This window comes from Salminus brasiliensis, chromosome 14 (genome assembly GCF_030463535.1).
Source record: "Salminus brasiliensis chromosome 14, fSalBra1.hap2, whole genome shotgun sequence".
NCBI classification, from domain to species: domain Eukaryota; kingdom Metazoa; phylum Chordata; class Actinopteri; order Characiformes; family Bryconidae; genus Salminus; species Salminus brasiliensis.
The window spans coordinates 4842604-4864211 of NC_132891.1; the positions used below are offsets into that span (position 1 = coordinate 4842604).

At 42.0% G+C, this 21608-nt stretch overlaps 1 protein-coding gene across 1 annotated transcript; it reads right to left on the minus strand.

The window, feature by feature from the left end:
* Positions 1-8905: 8905 nt before the first annotated feature.
* Positions 8906-13753, minus strand: LOC140577045 (dual specificity protein phosphatase 7-like). The gene is made up of 3 exons (XM_072696823.1): positions 13066-13753; positions 11633-12061; positions 8906-9854 (listed from the first exon to the last, which is right to left on the minus strand). Exons 1-3 carry the CDS (start codon positions 13406-13408, stop codon positions 9553-9555), a joined length of 1074 nt encoding a protein of 357 aa, XP_072552924.1. The 5' UTR covers positions 13409-13753; the 3' UTR covers positions 8906-9552.
* Between the last annotated feature and the right edge of the window lie 7855 nt (positions 13754-21608).

Below are 21608 nucleotides of genomic sequence, written 5' to 3' on the forward strand. Positions count from 1 at the left end.
GGCTTACAGATAACATAAGCTCACAGCTGCGGAAAGCTGGCCTATGAGGAGAACAGCCAACAGCCATGGCAGCACCGCAGGTATCGGCTAGAAGCTAATCACCAAGTGGTCACCTGTGCATCTCTCACTGCACTGAGAATTCAGCAACACTATCTTCTGGAATATTTACCAAAAAATTATACTGTGTGGTTACAGGCCTAAAAAGAATGCTAGGCTATGCTACACTATGGGGCAGTGGTGGCTCAGCGGTTAGAGCGCCGGGATATCGATAACAGGGTTGTGGGTTTGATTCCCGGGCTCGGCAAGCTGCCACTGTTGGGCCCTTGAGCAAGGCCCTTTACCCTCTCTGCTCCCCGGGCGCTGGAGTTGGCTGCCCACCGCTCTGGGTGTGTGTGTGTGTGTGTGTGTGTGTACTCACTGCCCCTAACACGTGTGAGTGTGTGTTCACTACCAGATGGGTTAAATGCGGAGGACACATTTCGCTGTACACTGTACAGTGACAAATACGTGCACCTTTTGCACCTTTTTTTCACTAAGCTGGGCCAGGTTAGGCTAGGCTAGGCTAGGCTAAGCTAAGCTAAGCTATGCTGTGTGGCTACTGTTTGGCCATCTCAGTGCAGCATACCAGCCAATACCAGCCATTTTTCTTTCACAGGCCCTCTGTAAAAGGACGCTCAGTGTGTTTCATTCTGAGGTACAATAACAGGGTGGTAAACGGGCTTGTAAAATTGCATCTGAGCATTTTTCACCCCAAACAAAGTCAGAATAATTACTATTTATGTAATATTATTTTTACTATTTACTATCTATATAATGCATTTAATGAATATCTAAAAGAGTAACTAACCAACGCATTTATTAAATGCCTGAAATAACAGCATTATTATGAATTGTATACGCATAATTACTTAATCATAGAATATAAAGTAAAAGAACCCCACTAGCCTAGAAAGAAGGTTTACTGACCCGAATACTAAGCTACTGTAAGTCCCACCCATCGCACCCAGCTTGTCTAGTCCATGTAGAGAAGTTCTGCCAATAAAATAGGACCCTCTGGAGGAATACGGGTGTTGAGCTGTGGAGCTGGGGAAGAACTGTGATCTCTGGAATGATGGTTGGTGGTGCTGGTGGTGCTATTTTGGGAGTTTGGAGTTTGGTGATCATCCAACATCCTGACCTCACTCCTCCAAATACTAAACTGAACCTTAGTGTTTCAGTCAAATCACAGATAAATGTAGTAACAGTGAAAGAAACGGTAGCGCTGCACTGATCAGCCTGGTCTGAACCCCGGGCTTCATCCTGCTAAATATGGCCTTGTTCCTCAGCTGTGAGGTGGCCTGTGTTTTCTCAGAGAAAAGGCAGACGCTGCCACAGGCCATGGCATCCTGATTAGCGTCCGACTGTCATGCACCTCATTGATTGACCCAGAGCGAGCACAGCTGATTGCTCAGTCATGTGACGGCACCAACACCGACCCATTCGGTAACCTCGGTAACCAATGGTCTAGTGCGAGTACTCTAGTAAGGTAGGGGCTTCTGACAGACGATGTAACCTGGACCCACCAGCCCCCTACGACACGGGGATTCCCCTACGACACCCTAACCATGTAATGACCACGAAGGACTGTGGTGTCATATTATAACCCCCAGAGTGAGGGATATAAGGACTCAAGCACTACTTGATCGCTCTTGAAAGGGATTTCTACACCTTGGTCGTCTTTTAAAGGCTGATTCAATCATTCAAACAATGGCAGCTCACGAAAGCTGAGATGTGTGACCGGGACCCGACTCCAGAAGCGGACACTTCCGCCTCCGTGACATCATGTGAGTGGCATTCAGCTAGTTCAGATTTTAAGGCTTAACATAGGAAGCCCTCTGCAACGGCTTAGAAGCCAAATCAGATAACAGCACTGTGTTTCACAAGGCTGGAAAAGCCTCGGGACGTTTTGGTGTACCACAAATCACAGCGCTGAAGTGTGCATTTCTCAAATTTACAGTCATGCTGTGGTGCATCCCTGTGTGAGTGATGTTCCTCGCCCGTTATAGTAGGAATGGAATTAACAGTCAGGTCACATTTGACTCTTCTGTGAAGTTTTCTGAAGCTTTTTTGGAGACAAACGTCTTCCTGACTAGCCCTTTGACTTCCTCTGTACTTTCTCTCTGATCTTTGTCACATTATTAACCCAGTTTTTTGGACATTTAGAAAAAGCAGAACGCTGTGTATGGCACCGGGTGGAGAGTCTGGCCTTCGCTCCTTCAGCCTCCAGCTCCAACAGATGGTATCTCCTCTCCTCTCCTTATAATTCCATGTGTCTTTGCCTTACTCTTGACCCACTAGTCTGTTTGCCTACATTTGATAGGCCCTGGGTATATAATCAAGCAAATGTGCCAAAATGTTTTTTTCAGAGCGAGGCCTTGAAGAACCATTTTGCTTCCCTAAAGTTACTCTTTCCTTGATCTATTGCTAACATCTATATTTTTAGACTGTTTATTGATGCTGATCCCAGGTCAGAATCTTACCAATCCATATCCAATCCAGTCCATACATCCAATATTTCACATTTTGAGGCATGGTGAAATTGTAATGCCAATAAATTTACTTTAAATACACCTGCCTAATATCGTGCTGCCAAAACAGCTCTGATCCCTAAAGCCATGAACTTCACAAGACCTCTGAAGGTGTTCTGTCATATCTGGCACCAAGACGTTAGCAACAGATCCTTCTTGAAGTCCTGTAAGTTGTAAGGTGGGGCCTCCACGAGTTCACCAGTTGTCCTTCTTTGGAGCAATATTGATAGGTACTGGTACCACTGCACACTGGGAACACTCCATGATCCAGTTTGGTTCTTATAACAGTGACTCATATTCTTACGCCTGCCCAATATATACCCAAATGTTTGTGGACACCCCATTCTAATGAATGCATTCAGCTACTTCAAGTTGCACCCATTGCTGACACATGTGCAAACACATACACAGCTGGTCTAGTCCCTGTAGAGAAGTACTGCCAATAGAATAGGACTATCTGGAGCAGATAAACATGAACCTTTTGGCACCATGCTGCCTAATGCCAGGCGTGGGTTAGAGGGGTACAAAGCCCCCCCAGCATTGAGCTGTGGAGCAGTGGAAAAACTGTGTTCTCTGGAATGATGCTGCATGCACCATCCAATACTTGAGTTGGATGAGTTGGGGATGAGGTGGGGTGGTGATCATCATCCAACATTCTGAATGTCACTAAAGCTCTTGCCGCTGAATGCAATCAAATCCTCACAGCAATGCTCCTCCAAAATCTTGTAGAAAACCTTCTTTCCTGTACAGACAGTTACTCCAACAAACGCAGGAGAAAACATTTTTAATACAGGAGAAACAATGATAGAGCAGGTGTCCCAATACTTTTGTCAATAACATTCTAACAACAGTTCCATATAGATAACAAATGCTATGAATGAAAACAGTTTCTTCCCTCATTCTGTCTTCATTCTCTGGTCATGTGACCCATCAAGCCAAAGTTCTCAGCAATCCAACCTGGCCTCAGGTGACTTGGCTTCATAAACTGAGGCCATTAAAATCCACACTCAGCTCGATCCCTAAGCCAAGTGCACATGTCATATCTGCAGAGTGCGGCCAATGATGATTTCAGTTCAAGCTATTTCCTGCATGCTGGCTCAAAGGCAGCTGTGAAATGCTCTAATTGTGAGGCTATGTACTGAATGTGGTGAATAAGCCTTAACCCGCAGCAGATGTTCTCCAGCTTCTCCCATTGAGCTGCACCTCCAACACAGTTGGCCAAGGCCGACCTGATTGTGCTTAGTCAGCAGTGATCTAATGATCCATGCTTCTTTTCCCAGGGTTGTTCACTGTGCACAAGGTCGAGAAAACATCTCCACATCGCCAGTTCTTTGAAACCAAGCAAAGTTTGGGTTTGGATGAAACTGTTCGTATGTTTGGGAACTCCTAGTTTTCCAAACTCTTCCAATGAACAGCCTTAAGGCAAGACACTACAGGTAAATAGAGTAAACATCTAACTAATTGAGATCCCCATGAAACTTCCCCAGTTGATTACTTACATTTCAACATTTGTTATTTTTGAAACTTTTGCATATGCAAAAGTATGCACTGCATGCATATGCAAATAAGGCATTTACATATTTTCTGGAACGGAAATTTAGAAATTTAATAAGGTTTTTACTGAGGAAATTCTCAGGGATCTCTCTTTTTGTCACTCCATACATTAGAAAATACTGTCAACGACCATGTTCATCATGTTTTAAGGCAAAACTCTGAATGAAAATAATCAACCAGCTTTGTAAAAACCTTCGTAATACAGTATATACACGTATATATAATATACAGAGATAAAACAGGGAAATTTGGTGTATATAAGTTCTAGTGACGTGGACATTTCTGGCTCAGAATGTGAGAAAAAATATATTAGGCAGTTCTTGAAGGTGATGAAGGTGTTAAACGTAGAACAAATGGGCAAGCGTAAGAACTCTGATCTTCTAGACAACTGGGTCAAAACATCTCCATAACATCAGGCTGCTATTCTAGTGTATTCTAGTATTCTAGTGTTTTTTTTTAAAAAAAAGAAAAGGGTTCCTGGGAGGTTCCTCAAAGCACATTAAGAGATTGCTTTACAGTTTTAAATTGAAGAACCTCCAAAAGTTCCTCAAGGATCTTATACAGTCTAGAGTCCATGCTTTGCCAGGTTAGGTCTGTTGTGGTGGCACAGGGGGGACCTACTCAATATTAGGCAGGTGGTGCTAATGTTTGGTGTGTGTATTATAACATTTGTATTGGAATCTCACCCTTGTTTCCTTCCCGGCTGGTTCCTGATATAAAGAGAGAGACCATATTTGGCAGAAAAATAAACACCTACCTTTATATTTCAGACGTTTTCTTTCCAGTAGTCTCAGTACATGAAAAACGGGTCAAAACTGGGGTTTGATTGACATGTCTCGACCTAAACCTTCATTCACGAGAAAGCTGTTCAGCTCTCACAGACATTTCTATCCCTTAAAAACAACATCTTGTGGTTTTGCCACAGAAATAAAAACCTATCTTACGAGGAAACCTCACAGCCCTGCTGAGTCAGTGCTGTAGAGGAAGTGCTAATTGATATGTAGACCAACTGTCGTTCTTTAAAACAGAGAGACCATCATTTCACTCCTCTTGACAGAGGCTTCTGTGATAGTATTATCACGCCATTATTAGGAAGCTCACTACGATCTCCACATGGCCAAGCGTTTAGAGCTGAGATGGCTTATCGTAGCTTGTCTTCAGCATGCAAAGTGTTTTTTTCTGCTAGACTGCACCTTTCTTAAGGCTGTCTGCTTCAGTGTCCTCCAGCAAGAACTTTTCCTTTAACGTAACCAGCACTGCCAGTGACTAGAGAACCCAAGGTGGTTCAAACAGCTTTTCTTGACACTTTGATAAAATCCCATACCATATACGTATACTAAGAATAGAGCTTTGAGAGTTCCTGAGAGAAGACACTGGTTATGTACAGAACCGTGAACATTCAGTAAGCTATTTCAGCTCTTTGCCTGGTTGCACGGTTCTCTCCTATGATGGAAAACCTGTGATATATGGATATTTAAAGAACATGGGTTCTCTATAGCACCACTGTTCAAAGAATCTTTCTCAGCACTATATAGAACCCTTTTTGCTAAAAGTGTAGGGTATATCAAACTTCCCCAGTTGATTACTTACATTTCAACATTTATTATTTTTGGATTTTGTGTTTAAATATGCAAATATTTATAATGCATTTACATATTTTCTGGAACTGAAATTTGATTTGAAAGGTGTTTACTGAGGAAATGATCAGGGATCTCTCTTTTTGTCAATCCATATATTAGAAAATACTGACAACCATTAAAAAAGTGTAGGGTATATCAAGGTCATTGGTCAAGGTGATTGACTGACTCACCTGTGAACCACACTAATTATACAACTATCGAGTAGCACAGTGCTATTTCAAGCAATCCTAACTGTACTGTCCCTTTTATTGTTTATGTACACATTTATAAAGAACTTGGGGGCAGTGGTCACTCTGGGGATGTGGTAGACTGGAAAATGCCTCCAGCTAGAATTTGAACTAGGAGGTTTTCAAATGTGCACAACCAGCAAAACAACTGAGCGAAGCCCCGCGGCCACTCTGCTGTTTGTTTACGTTTGTCAGGAAAGATGTGAGAGTGAACCCTCCAGTGAATCTCCTGGATGCCCGTATTGTACATGTTACAAACTAGAGGTGTGGATCTATTCTTAGTGCTTAGTTTGGCATATCTGGCAAATTCTGAGATTTGACCACGAAGTATGATCTCTAAAACCAATGGTGGATTTAGGTGTGGGTGACGGTAGGTGGTTGTCCAGGGTGGCATCTCGCTGGGGGAGGGCAACATAAGGCAACCACTAAAAAAAATTGGAATGGAGATTTTTCATGTTACGTCAACGATATCACCATGTGACCTTGTCAGATTTGGCCACCCCCAATGACTGTAGAAAACAAGTACAGTACGTCTCTTGAAAGTGAAGCAATTACAGGTCTAGTGCCTCTGCTGGCTGGTTGGAGTTGCAGTATGATATGTAACTCCGCCTATCTCCATATGTTTCAAAGACAAAACAGCACCGTCCATTTTCCATCAAATTTTCCTCGTCTAAACTTGTCTTTCCAGCCCCATTGTCTCCAAATTCCAAATGTTAGTTTTCCCTGTGCTAATATCAGCCCATTTTTATTTTTCCCCAGAAATCAATTTGTAAAGAAGGCGGGGCTACACTTAGGAATGAAGTGATTGACAACCGGTCATCTGCAGGACCTGAATGCCGCCTTTCTCTTCATTCCATGGAGGAGCTTCTGCAGTGGAAGCTCAGTGAAGACGGTCTGAGACACGCTTGCTCTAGGAATATGGGGGCGGGCCTAGCAAAGGAGGAGGCGAGTCTGGCTCTGCCTCTGGTTTGACAACATGGTGGATAGGTTTGGCTTCATTTCTATAGAACGGAAGGGAACGTGACCATGGTGTCCATGTTTTCTACAGTCATCGGGACGCTATGATTAGGTCTTCAACTGAGAAGTAGGAGATGGGGAGGGGTGTATTTATTAGCCCATTGCATGTCTCGTCATTAACATTACCTGGCTCCTCCCTGTTTCACATCTTCTCCTTGTTATATCCATGTGTTATCAGTATCTTGCCCCACCCCTCTTCTTACAGCTGCCACATGTTCATTGTTCTATCTGTTCTGGCTCTGTAGCCATTTGTATGTCGATTCTGTTGTGTACGATATCACCACACCTTCACAGATGTGCTAACGTTCTGGTGATGATTCCAGAACTCCTGTATTTTGGTTCATGCTGTTTGACAACTAGATGCAGTTAGCACAATGCTACATGCTCAGGTTAAAGCTTCCTTAACTTTAGCTATGTTTGCCTTGAAGCTAAAGTGCAAAACTACAGAGGCAAACTTCACACACTAAACATGTCTTGGCTGATCAACTACATTTGAAGTAAGTCCCTTTAAAAGTACACTGGGAGCTATTTTTGTTTGTGGCTGTGAGTCTCGTGGGAGCAGAGGAGTGAGTTGGTGGCTAAGGGGGGAAGTGGGCTGTTGGTGGTTTTAGAGATCTCAGTAGACCATATGGCTTTACAGATCACAGGCCCAGAGGAACAGGAAGCCAAAGGGGCCACAGAGCGTACGGGAGGAGAGCTAACCACACCCACAGCACAACTGGGAACCACTCGAGCGCACAAACCATTCAAGCAAAAAAAGTCCACAATTATTATTCAGTAAATGAATGCTAGTTTAAACTTAATATTGACTCACAAACAAATCAAGCTTTTAGAAATTAGATGTGGTGGTGGTTCTCCATCACTGTGTTCATCATTAGAACATCTCCTCTCAAAGTTCTCGTCATAGAGTCTAGTATTATTGAGAGTTCTCCTCAGATAAACACCTGGTTTGGTGGTAAATCAGGGCTTAATGATCGGGTGAGCTGCTGCTGATGATGGAGTTGAACACATCCTCCACGCTGTGCTGGCTGCACTGGGGGGCGTCCAGGAGAAACCTGAGAACCGAGCTCTGTTCTTCAGACTAGCTCACCGACAAGATCTCACTGCTTTCTTTCTTCAGAGTGAGAAGCTCTTGTTTCTCCTTTTTACTGGATTTATCTTCACCTGCATTTGATCTAATGGGATCTGGAGCTTCTACAGGCAGAGACTCTCTTGTTGCCACTTCGCCATCAGCATCCAAAATCTGAGAGAGCACAATGGGACGAGTAGATGGCGCTCATTCTCCTCATCACTCTTATACGATGTTGGCCAGCACAGGCGTTTTCCTCAGGGCATGTCGCAGCAGTACTAATAGAGGTGGTGGCTGGCTTTACATTTATTGGAGGAGAGTTCTTACCCTCTTAGTGTCGGGAGCATTGCTAGTGCTAGGGGGAGTTACGTACGGGTGGGTAGAATAATGTGATAAGATGCAGAAAACTTCTGTACAGTACGGTTCATCACTTCTACGTGTTAAAAAGCTATAATGTAAATAATACCTTCATATTTTACTTGTTTGCATGGGTCATCCATTTCTGAGGCAGGGAGAAGACCTTTGATATGATACCATGATGTCAAGCAAGATCTGAAATTAGCCATAGGAAAGGAATTCCATTTTCCAGCGAGAAGGCCAGTGAACTTGGAAGAGAGTCCAAATTGAATCTTACGAGTGAATGAGCTGAATTTATGCATGGCTTGGAAGCGAGGCTAGAAACAGCAAGACTTGCAGCGTAAACAGAGATCACTAATGATTAGGCTGAATATGGTGGGGTAACACAATTCACTGCACCCATACTGCCAACATAAGGCAGACAGCGTGATTTTCTCTATGGCACCATTTATGAATATTCACACTTCATTCACATTGTCTTATGAAGTCTTTATTATAAGCTCTTTAGTACAAACAGTATATTCATACAGAGGTCTTAAAAAATCTGACATAGGAAAACACACTGAAGGCACCACGTGGCATCCTGATTGGCTTGTGCTTTGGGAATCATCTGTAGTCAATAGTCAACTGTAATCTTGAAGATTCTGGGTACTGGATGGCGCACAGTTCTTCCACTGCTCCACAGCTCAATGCTGGGGGGCTTTATACCCCTCTAGCCCACACCTGGCATTAGGCAGCATGGTGCCCAGAGGTTGATATTTATTCGTTATCAACTACAATATGCCTGGATTGGCACTGTTGGCACTGTCAAAACCATTGATTTGACATAAAATATGTACTGGTAATATATAAACATAAGTATTAAGGCTGCTCTAGACTGGAACTGCTCTCAGTTATGAAAAATTAAGGTTGAATGTGAGTAATATTTTGGCTTAATAAAGTCTTGAGCCCTTTATTAATGTTGAGAAGATCTCTGCCAGTATTACTTGATTAAACCCCTGGTTTAACCATTTACACTCAGTAATTATCCGTAGTCCGTTGAGCCACATTTTACCGTTTTGTCGTTAAGAAGGAAGCCCAGTCCTAATCTCAACCAATCAAGAAGACGTCCACCATTATCCTCAGTTATCCAGCCTGTCCAGCCGGAAAACGGCAGTGGTCGGAGGACTGAAGCAGAACTGGCCGTTGGACACCTGTCCCTCATACGGGCTACTTACTCGGAGTGTCCTCTCAAAGTCTAACAGCTGCCCCATGAAGCTGAAGTTCGGAGAGATGTTGGTTTTCTTCCGTTTGACAAAGTCGTACGCGTCGTTGAGGGACAGGTTGAGCTTCTGCATGAGGTATGCCACAGTAACAGTCACAGAACGGCTTATCCCTGCCAGGCAGTGCACCAGCACTCCGCACTGTTTGGACCGAGCTTCATCTGCAAAGCAAAGGAGAAGGACTTTACTGTAAAGCAGGGGTGTTTCATTCAAATTCAATAAGGTCTGGTTGGACAAAATTTCCAGATCATCATAACGGCTAACCTGCGTTATGATTCAGGCTCAGATCCGGTATACTGGAGCAGCCTAGAAGTTCTATCAATGTTTTATGTAGCCATCAATTACAAGTACAATTATGATTCAGTTAATTTCAGCAATATTTATGGTCAGTTTTCACACTGAACTGGATGAATACTAATTAAATACTAATTTCAATTAAAATGTGAGTATTCTGGGCCACTAAACCTGTTCCATACAGGCTTTAGAAGGTACGCCAGTTAAAATAAACACAAAAATGAAATACCTCTCAGTGGTTTATAGGCTAGTCTGGGTCGGGACTCAAAGCATGGCCTGCCTATTAGTGACCTCTGCTCTAAAGCAACAGAGCAGGAGAGGCAGGGCCATACTTTAGGGGTGCAACTATTGGCAACTAATTTAATCGCCGATTAGTTGGTGATGTCATCATCATGCACGGTTCTGGATGTATGTGGACCGTAGATTCATCTCAAAATTTAAACATAACAGTTTTCCTGACGCCTATAAGATAAGATAAGATAATCCTTTATTAGTCCCACAGAGGGGAAATTCTCAGTGTCACATTAGAACAGGATAGCAAGACACTCAGTTACAAAAAACATAGATAAATAATTTACACTATATACACAATATAAATAATAATTAAAAAGCAATAACAATATTATTTACAGGTTATTGCAAATGACTCTTAATTGCACATGTGGGGGGGTGTTGCACATAGTAATTTTACATTATACAGTAGTATATAGTGTGTATATAGTAGTATATAGTGTATATAGTGTGTATATAGTAGTATATAGTGTATATACAGTAGTATATAGTGAAAATACACAATATTGGTGTTTATACTTTCCATTAAAGTCTTACAGTCATTTGCAAAAGCTTGGACACCCCAGACCAAATTACATATAGTGCTGATGAATATGGTGACTTTGGCACATTCTAAAGCACAATCACTATTTATTTGTTTAATTTAACCTTATTTAAAATAATAAATTCTGATAATTAAATAAATAAATAAATACATTGAAAATGATATATTAGTAACTCATTATTCATTTAGACGATCCACAAACACTGCACAAACTTTTGCATAAGACTCTACCTGCTCTGTATTTCTATTAACATCCAGGTTAAATAACTGTGTAAAAGTTCTGTACTGAGCTACAACTGTTGTTCTGCTATGTTACAGGGGTTCTCTTTAAGGGTTCTTCAGTAAAAGCAGTGGTTCTATATAGAATCATGATATGATTTCATGGTTAAATGGTTGTTTGCCTGGTTAGATATATTATATATATATATATATATATATATATATATATATATATATATATATATATATAGAAACTCTATTTCTCAGATTCCCCTTCCTCAACCCCATCAGCAGGACCCCAGGGATGGCCAGGCTGATGGCTGTCTCTATCCAGGGTGACTGATAGAGGTCAGGATGCTGAATGACCACCACCCCACCTCATCCCCTACCCCACCTAACTCCCAACTCATCCCAAAAGTATTGGATGGAGCTCCACCACCATCCATCATTCCAGAGAACACAGTTCTTCCACTGCTCCACAGCTCAATGCTGGGCACCATTAGGTTCAATGTTATCTGCTTAAGAGAGACAGGGCCCGACAGAAGCCCGTCAGAAGCAGGTGATGTGTAATAAATATGAAAAGCCGCTTACCAATGAAAGAGATAGCCTCCGGGAAGAACTGGCACAGGTTCTGACTCCAGTGGTCGGCTATGGGGATCTGCTTGTACCTGAAGTAACCGCCCTGCTCAAACACGTTGGGCAGATTGGGGGTCACATTCAGGATGTATCTGATGTTATACTGGCCGAGCACATCCAGGTTGGCTGAGTCTTTGGCACAGCCCAGGTAAAGGTAGGGCAGGATCTGGACTGGAAAAGCTGGCTGGTCGCCGGATAAGGGGCTGTAGTCGAGCTCAGTAGAACCGCAAAGCTCTCGGTCCGATTCCCCATCGGAACAGTCCGAACTGAGGCGGAGGCCGCTGAGTCCGAGCACTGACAGGGGTGGAGAGGAGTCGGCAGTGGAAGTGTCCAGAAAAGTCTCACAATGCTCAGGGTAATCCATCTGGAACTTGACGAAGCCTCCTATGCAAAGAACATGAACACTGACATTGACAAAAGTATTGGGACATCTGCTCATTTCTTGTTTCTTTCAAAATCAAGGCTATTAAAATAGTTTTCCCTGCTTTCGTAACCGCCTGGAGTAACTATCTAAGGAAGAGGTCTTTCCAACTACACTACATTGACAAAAGTATTGGGACATCTGCTCATTTCTTGTTTCCTTTTTAAATCAAGGCTACTACATTGACAAAAATATTGGGACACCTGCTCATTTTTTGTTTCTTTTGAAATCAAGGCTATTAAAAATAGTTTTCCCTGCTTTCGTAACCGCCAGGAGTAACTGTCTAGGGAACAGGGCTTTTAAATGACACTACATTGACAAAAATATTGGGACATCTGCTCATTTCTTGTTTCTTTTGAAATCAAGGCTATTAAAATAGTTTTCCCTGCTTTCGTAACTGCCAGGAGTAACTATCTAGGGAAGAGGGCTTTCCAACTACACTACATTGACAAAAATATTGGGACACCTGCTCATTTTTTGTTTCTTTTGAAATCAAGGCTATTAAAAATAGTTTCTCCTGCTTTCATAACTTCCTGAAGTAACTGTATACGGAAGAGGGCTTTCTGCTAGATTTTGGAGGAGCGCTGCTGTGAGGATTTGATTGCATTCAGTGACAAAGAGTGTTAAGGTGAGGTCAGGATGCTGGATGACCACCACCCCACTTCGTCCCTAACCCCCAACTCATCCAGAAGTATTGAACGGAGCTACACCATCCATCATTCCACTGCTCCACAGCTCAATGCCGAGGGCCATTAGGATCATGCTTGTCTGCTTAAGAGTCCTATTCTATCGTCCTATTCTATTTGCACACCTGTGTCAGCAATGAGTGCAACTCAAAGGGGTGTCCACAAACTTTTGGCCACGTCGAGTGCTGACTGCCATCAGGTTAAAGATGATCATGGTGGTCTTACACAAACTCATAAGTGAAAGGTGTGTGTGTGTGTGTGTGTGGGGGGGGGGGGGTTACCTTCAAGGAAAAACGCCTTACACCCATCGTCCCACAGCTTCTGCAGGACCAGAGCGAGGACAGAGCCGCTGTGCTGGAGCTCCACGCTGGACTCGTCGTACAGAACCACCGTGTCCGTCCTGCAGCGCCTCAGGAACTTCTCCCTGTCCTCTTTGTTCGGAATCACGGCTCGGATGGGCAGGTTCCCCTTCCTCAACCTCCTCAGCAGGATCCCAGGGATGGCCAGGCTGATGGCTGTCTCTATCCGGGCTGACTGGTACAGCATGTGGGCTCGACAGTCCAGCAAGAGCAAAGAACCGGAGTCCAGCTCCATCTGCAGCCATCCTGCGCTTCTGCTGGCCATCACTGTGGACCGGGCGTGGACCCAGAAACCTCGCAAATCATCTTCTGTCCCGGGTTAGGATGGGGTTGACGACTTCACGTGCTGTGTGGACCGAGAGGAGCCCCTGTGGATCTCGCTATTGTGCTTCTTGGGTTGTTGAAACCATACGACCCAGAACGCGCTGGAAGCTGATCCTCAGGTTCCCCTGGTCTGTCCTCACACTCGGACTGACCTCCGGACTGAAGTTGCGGCTCAGACGCAGAGCTGGAGCTGAGGGAGGGGTCCGCAGCTCACTCACTCCCTCACACACGCTGGAAGTGAAGAAGCCTCACATTTGCATCCAGTGTTTTCAGCTGCTGGGTCAGTTTCAGCCTAAAGGGGCAGTTTTATACACTTTAAACTGGATTTCCCCCCAAAAATCAACACTTTCAGTCAATTCATCTGAATTTTATTGAGTTTAAATGAAGAAAAGCAATAATTTCATCAGTAAACCTCAAAAACTCTTAGGTCAGAGGACTGGGTCATTTTCTTATGTATAATCATTAATTATATAATAATTATATATTTATATATTTATAATAAAATATAATAATTATACAAAACTAAAACTAAATATTTTATTAAAAATAAATATTTTAAAATATTAATTAATATTCACCCTAAAATTGGAGTTATATTGACTTGATTGTTTTTCATATTTGTACTAATTAATATTAAAGTTTTTAATTATTTCTCATAATACATATTATATTATAATAAAATATAATAATTATACAAAACTAAAACTTAATATATATTTAAAAAACATGTGTCTTTCAATGTCTTAAATAATTATAGAATTTATATTTAATATCAATTAATATTCATTCATATTTACCTTAAAATTGACTTGATTGTTTTTCATATTTGTACTAATTAATATTGGAGTTTGTAATTATTATTCATCATAATACCTATTAAATATATATAATGAAATATAATAATTATACAAAACTAAAACTAAATTTTTTTTAAACTTTTTTTTCTTATGAATGAATGAATTATAATGAATTATAGACTTTTTATTTAATACCAAATTAATATTGACCTTAAAATTGGAGTTATATTGACTGTTTTTCATATTTGAAAATATACTAATTAATATTGTTTATATTAATATTGGAGTTTTTAATTATTATTCATGATAATAACCATTATTTTTAGCTCTGTAGGCTAACACAAAGAAGGTACCCTATATGGACAAAAGTATTGGGACACCTGCTTAATCATTAAAAAAAGAGCTTGTCCTGCTTTTGTTGGAGTACCTGTTTCTACAGCCCAGGGAAGAAGAAGGCTTTCTACTAGATTTTGATAATGATTTTTATAATAATTATAATTTTATAATAATATAATAAAGATTTCATAATAATTATTATTTTTTAGCTCTGTAGGCTAACACCAAGAAGGTACACTACAATGACAAAAGTATAGGGACACCTGCTAAATCAGGTTCTGTTGGAGTAACTGTCTCTACTGTCCAGAGATGAAGAAGGCTTTCTACTAGGTTTTTGAAAGAGCATTGCTGTGAAGATTTGATTGCATTCAGCGTCAAGAGCGTGTGTGAGATCAGGATGTGAATGATGTGGATGATCATCACCCCAACTCATCTCCAACTTTCCTCCAACTCATCCCAAAAGCTTTTGATGGAGCACCACCGTCCATCATTCCAGAGATCACAGTTCTTCCACTGCTCCACAGCTCATTGCTGGGGGGCTTCATAGCCATCTACTAGCCCACACCTGGTGTTAGGCAGCATGGTGCCAGTAAGTTTATGTGTATCTGCTTGAAGTAGCTGAATGCATTCATTGGAAGAGGTGTCCACAAACATTAGGACGTGTAGTGTATATAACAGTAGAAGTGGATGTCCTTTAGTCTGCACAGGCTCGCTCAGTTCCTCACCGTCGGCTAAGCCCAGACGCTACTCACCTGGACTCACCTGAAAGCATCTGCCTCAGTAAAAACTCTAAAAATAAGGGTGAGCGAACTTTGCTCCATGATGAAATTGGGTGAAAGAAGGGTCGCATGGGAGTCTTTCTGAGAACGTTTCTAAGTGTTTCATGGTGTTGCAACAAAAAAAAGAAAAAAGTGACAGGTGATCAGAGGGAGTTCAGAGAGCAGTCCTTCCACACCTGCACACCTTTCACCCACCGCGCCCTCTTCCTCTGGGCCTCTGTGCAGACTGCAGAGCAGCTACACCACATATCAAAGGCCTGGATTTCCAAACACTGTATGTTGTTATGCAGAACATCAAAGGAAACTAAAGATCTTACATGTTCATTATTACTCAGACACATTGTTAATTATAAATACAGTGGGGTGCAAAAGTTTGGGCACCTCTGCTCATTATATCTGTTACTGTGAATAGTTAAGCAAGTAAAGGATGACCTGATTCCTGAAAAGCAAAAAGTTAAAAGGCATCTAAGTTGAACTTGTCTTGTAACTTTATAAAGGTCTGTTTAGGAGGATTAGGGGGATTTTCAGCCATTCTTCCAGTTTTGTTGTTGTTGTTGTTTGTGATCAAATAGTTATTGGGTCTTAAATGCATACAAACAAATAACTAATGATACACGATAATTTAAGAGATTGGGGGATTGAGAGAGGTTCTGAAACATTACATTCAACCATATATATATATATATATATATATATATATATATATATATATATATATAATACACAATATGTGTATGTATATATATCGATATATATATATATATATATATATATATATATATACCTTTAGGACATTTGGCTGACGCTCTTATCCAGAGCGACTTACAAGGTTACTCGTATTACAGAGGTGGGTCAATGTAGTGTTAGGAGTCTTGCCCAGGGACTCTTATTGGTGTAGCACAGCATAGCCTCCCAGACCGGGAATTAAACCACAGTCTAGTGGCAGGTAGTGGTGTTAACAGTTGCGCCACACCAACCACTTTAATGAACTGTGAATGAACTGAGTAACTGTGAAGGCCTTACCATTATTTAATAATCAAACGGTTAGGGTTCGATTTGTCACTGAAATCTAACATTTTTAGGCTTCTAGTTCTGGGAAACTCATGGGCCGTCTTGCTGTGCTGTTTTTTTTTGTGGTCTATCCATAGATTTTTTCGACCATGAGGACCATGGCAAAATCTTCCGCTTGTACCTCTTGAAGTAGTCCGTTGTGGAGTTTGAGGCATGTTTAGGATCATTATCCTGCTGTAGAAGCCATCCCCCATTCTTCTTCAGCTTTATTTTATTTATTTATTTATTTATTTTACAGATTTTACAGATGCTGTGATGTTTGCTTCCAGAATTTGCTGCTGGAATTTCACTGAATCTATTCTTCCCTCTACCAGTGAAATGCTCTCCTGGACTCTGACTGCAGCACAAGTCCAGAGCATGGCTTCCCAGGCTTCACAGTTGGAAATGCAGCACCATATTTTCTCCAATCTCTCTTTAATGAAGGTCATATTCATGCACCACCACTCCACAGTCTGCTAAATCTTCCTGAAGGTCTTTTGCAGCCAGACAGGGGTTTAGATTTACCTTTCTATCAATACTTCAAGCAGTGCTTTTGGAAGTATTCTTGGTCTTCCAGACCTCAACCTCACCTTTATTGATGAAGAAACGGGAGCTAGTGCACTTTGCTATCTTCTTATAACCTCCATATCTGCTTCGTGGGCTTCGGTTATTTGAATATTCAGAGTGCTCTGCAGCTGCTTAGAGGCACCCATGGCTGCTGATTGTTGGGAGAAACTTATTGGTAGTGGAGAAATTGGTTGCTATGGTATCCCAGGTGGCCATGGAATAGATGTCGGCTGCAAAGGCATTGCTAAGTGGTTGCCAAAGTGTTGTTATGGTATCCCAGGTGGCAATGAAATAGATGTCGGCTGCTAAGGCATTGCTAAGTGGTTGCCAAGGTGTTGCTATGGTATCCCAGCTGGCCATGGAATAGATGTTGGCTGCTAAGGCGTTGCTAAGTGGTTGCCAAGGTGTTGCTATGGTATCCCAGGTGGCCATGGAATAGATGTCGGCTGCTAAGGCATTGCTAAGTGGTTGCCAAACTGTTGCTATGGTATCCCAGGTGGCCATGAAATAGATGTCGGCTGCTAAGGCATTGCTAAGTGGTTGCCAAGGTGTTGCTATGGTATCCCAGCTGGCCATGGAATAGATGTTGGCTGCTAAGGCGTTGCTAAGTGGTTGCCAAGGTGTTGCTATGGTATCCCAGGTGGCCATGGAATAGATGTCGGCTGCTAAGGCATTGAAGTGGTTGCCAAGATGTTGCTATGGTATCCCAGGTGGCCATGGAATAGATGTCGGCTGCTAAGGCATTGAAGTGGTTGCCAAGATGTTGCTATGGTATAGGTGTCTGGTTAAAGTTCTGTTGAGTGCCTAAAACCTTTGCTCAACAGATGGTTGGTCCAACAGCTCCTCCAATATGTTTGGCTGTTCAGCTGTGTCCACAAACTTTTGGCTAAAATGTGGGATGCCAAAACTTGCCCGGAAGACGGTTTGTTGAACAGCGCCTCCAAGCACAGACAGTAGAGAAGTTCGAATTTTTTATGAAAAGTTTACGGACGTCTTTCCATGCATTCCTATGGGGACAAAAACGGACAACCCGTATCCCAGCTGATCCAGCCGCCCGTCCTCATGTCTGTCCTCGGTGGGCAAGACGTCTCTGATAAAGACATTTCTGCAGAGGGAGACAACAAAACCAGACGACATGCCGTACATGTGTTAGATTACAGCACTCTATCAACCCTCCTGCCCCCAGCCTACTGACCCAGCATGAAGATCCATCATCTTCAGAGCTCCTGGATCAGGAAGTAGGCCGGAACTGCCTTACGGCCTGTTAAACATGACAAGACAAAACAGATGCTGTTGGGATACGGAGAAGGCACAGCGTGCTGCATTTCACTTCCTGTGGTTTCCATACATCTCTCACCGAGGCCATCCTGTACTGTACTGTGTGCTGCGAATGAGGCCGAGAGTGTGTGGTGAGTGTGTGTGTGTGTGTGTGGTGAGCTTGACTGATAGCTTCATCACTGTTTGGCAGATTATGGAAGGAGTGATGGCTTCAGTGAGCAGAGAGTGTACGAGCGGTGGAGTGTGTATCATCTGCTGCTGCACGTGAGTGGAGACACAGATGTGGCGTGCTGGGAGGATTAGTGCAGAGTGGAACCGGAAAGCACCACCGCTGTTTTATAGCTACGGGCAGCATATCACACCCACAGCACCGGATAGTAATGCGGAGCAGCAGGGGAAATGAAGTGTGTGCGTGTGTGTGTGTGTGTGTGTGTTTGAGGGTGTGCGTATTTAGGTCTTTGCAGGGACTACATACACTATGTGAAAAAAAAAAAAAGTATTGGGACACCTTCACCTTCCATCACTCCAGAGAACCCCCTAGCCCAATGGGCACAGGTGACCCCATATGATGGACCTCACATGGTCATTCTATTGGTCAGTGCCTTTCTATGGCCAATATACAGCTATGCTATCCCAGGTCACTGCTAAAGTCAATTGACAAAAGTATTTGGACACCTGCAGTAACCTTAAAATTTATTGTTTATCTTGCTTTTGTTGGAGTAACTGTCTCTACTGTCCAGGGAGGAAGGCTTTCTACTAGATTTTGGAAGAGCATTGCTGTGAGGATTTGATTGTTGCATTCAGATCCCCAAACACATCCCAAAAATCCAGAGAACACATGTGGAACACACTGCTCCACAGCTCAGTGCTTGGGGGGCTTTATACTGCTCTAGCCCACGCCTAGCATTAGGCAGCATGGGGGCAGTAGGTTTGTGTTTATCTGCGGTGCGTATGCATTTGCACATCTGTGTCAGCAATGGGTGTCATTATTATTATTTTTTTAATGTTATTTTTATTACAAATAGTCAAAGAGGCCAAAGATTAGCCTTTGGTTCCAGTGGCGGCTATACTGTAGTTATACAGGAACTAATGGGAATACCCCACAAAGACAGGAATGCTAGTGTGTGTGTGGTGGGGGAGGTGCTAGAGCATCAGAGTTGGGTCTAGTATCATATAATAATATAATGATGTGATGATTATGTATATGTATATATATATGTATATATATATAATAATAAACAATAATAATGTATACATTTTATATATATATATATATATATATATATATATATATATATATATATACATACATTTTATATATATATATATATATATATATATATATATATATATATATATATATATATATGTACAGAAGATGATACACACTCCACCGCTCGAGTGAGTATATATATATATATATATATATATATAAAAATAAAACTCATAATTATTGCCTAAATCTAGAACATCAAAAAGTCTTTCTCTCTAGTCAACCGATCACAGTAATATCACTGTCAGATCTAATCCCATTTAATAATAGCCCAATAAGAAGAAATAAATTCAGTATATCATCGCTGTCCATTGAAAAACTTGTATCTCCATGTGCATGGCTCAGTGGTTGCTTTGGTACGCCACTTGTATGCAACAGGGGAGAGTGTAGCTAGTGTATTGGCATCATGAAGGGTCCTTAAGGGGAGTGTGCACAAACCATTTGTTGAAACCTTGACAGAACAGGACAAGACAACACAGTGGACAGGTGGTTTTAAAGGGACCATGACATCTGCCTCTTTTTTTTTTAACATTCACATCCATCAAGGTGGGGAGAGTGACAGGATGGGTCGGGTTCATAGTATAAGGATCTTGTTGTGGATTCATGTGCAGGTTTGCTTATGTAAGCACAGTCAGAGCAAGCAGCATTCGATGGAAAAGAACGTAAGGCTGTGAGTGGATACAAATAAAGGGCGTTTACTGGTTTATTTACGCTGAAACGGACGATCTGGAAGCACTGAAACACAGCGGAGTGTGTTAGAAATCATGCTGGCAATGCGTTAATCTGCACACTCTAATGCAATAACCTTGAGGTCATGATTAACGCAAATTAATTAACTCACGAAGTTTGGCCCAACTTCCACCTGTAGGTGTCACTGTGCAGAGGCTAGTGACGTATTAGCAGTTTTCTGTAGCTGCTGTTGAGCTGTCAGAGGGTAGATTTCAGCACTTTATTAATGCTGAAATATGGATTAATATAATAACTAACTCTCATTCTCTCTCACACACACACACAGCTGCTCCTCTCTTAGCTTAATCCGGCCCAATGACTGATCATCAATTTATCTCTTAAAAAAAAAAAAAGTGGCTGAAGCATTTTCTCTATTAAAGCTTCTGTGTCCGAGCTTCGTCATGTTCCAGGCTAAAGCTCTCTAAACTCATATTATAAAAAAATAAATAAATAAGCGGACTCCTCTAGTCAGTTTATTAGGAATATTTGTAACATTTATTGCTAGCTAGCATTTTAGCTTGTGATTAATTCTGAATATTGTTGTGATTAAAGCCATTCAACTTTTTAATCGATTGACACCACTGTGAAACCATGTTTCTGCATCTCACCACCAGGAGGCAGGATAGTCAACATTCCTTTAAGACAGCGTTGGGCCACATGTCCGGCCCAAGCCCTCCTGACTCTACTCACCAGTTCATTGCTAGTTTAGTCAGTGTGTCAAAGCAGGGAAATTAGCAATCTGATAGCAGATCATACCTGCAAATCACAGTCACGGTCAGCAAAAACCTTGCATCTCCAACACAGCAACTTGACTGTTCTGTCTGTTCGTCAGGAAAGTTTGCAGAGCAACTGGAAGATTTCAATTATGTCCAAAAGTAAAAAACTGCAGCAACATTATGCAACTAATACATGCATGTATACTTTATATGGACCAATAAAAGTATTGGGACACCTACACATCACACCTATAGGAGCTTTTATAGGACGTCCCATTCTAAACCCATAGGCATTATTAATATGGAGCTGGTCCCTCTTTGCTCTAAGCTCTGCCAGCAGCAGCAGGTCTGGAGATCTGCTGCAGTTACTGAGTCAGTTGGAGGCTTTTCTGCACTCTGCTCTGAGCTCAGCACTCGGCCCTGACCCCGCTCTGTAACTTTACGTGGTCTGACAGACACTCGGTGGCTGAGCTGCTCTCTGTGAGCTGTTCCTCCTAAACTCTTCCACTGTTAAATAATAACACCACTCACAGCTGATGGAGGAAGATCTAGGAGAGAAGATTTACATTATGTCAAAAAATTTGATGAGGATCCAAGGGTTTTTGTCCGACAGCGC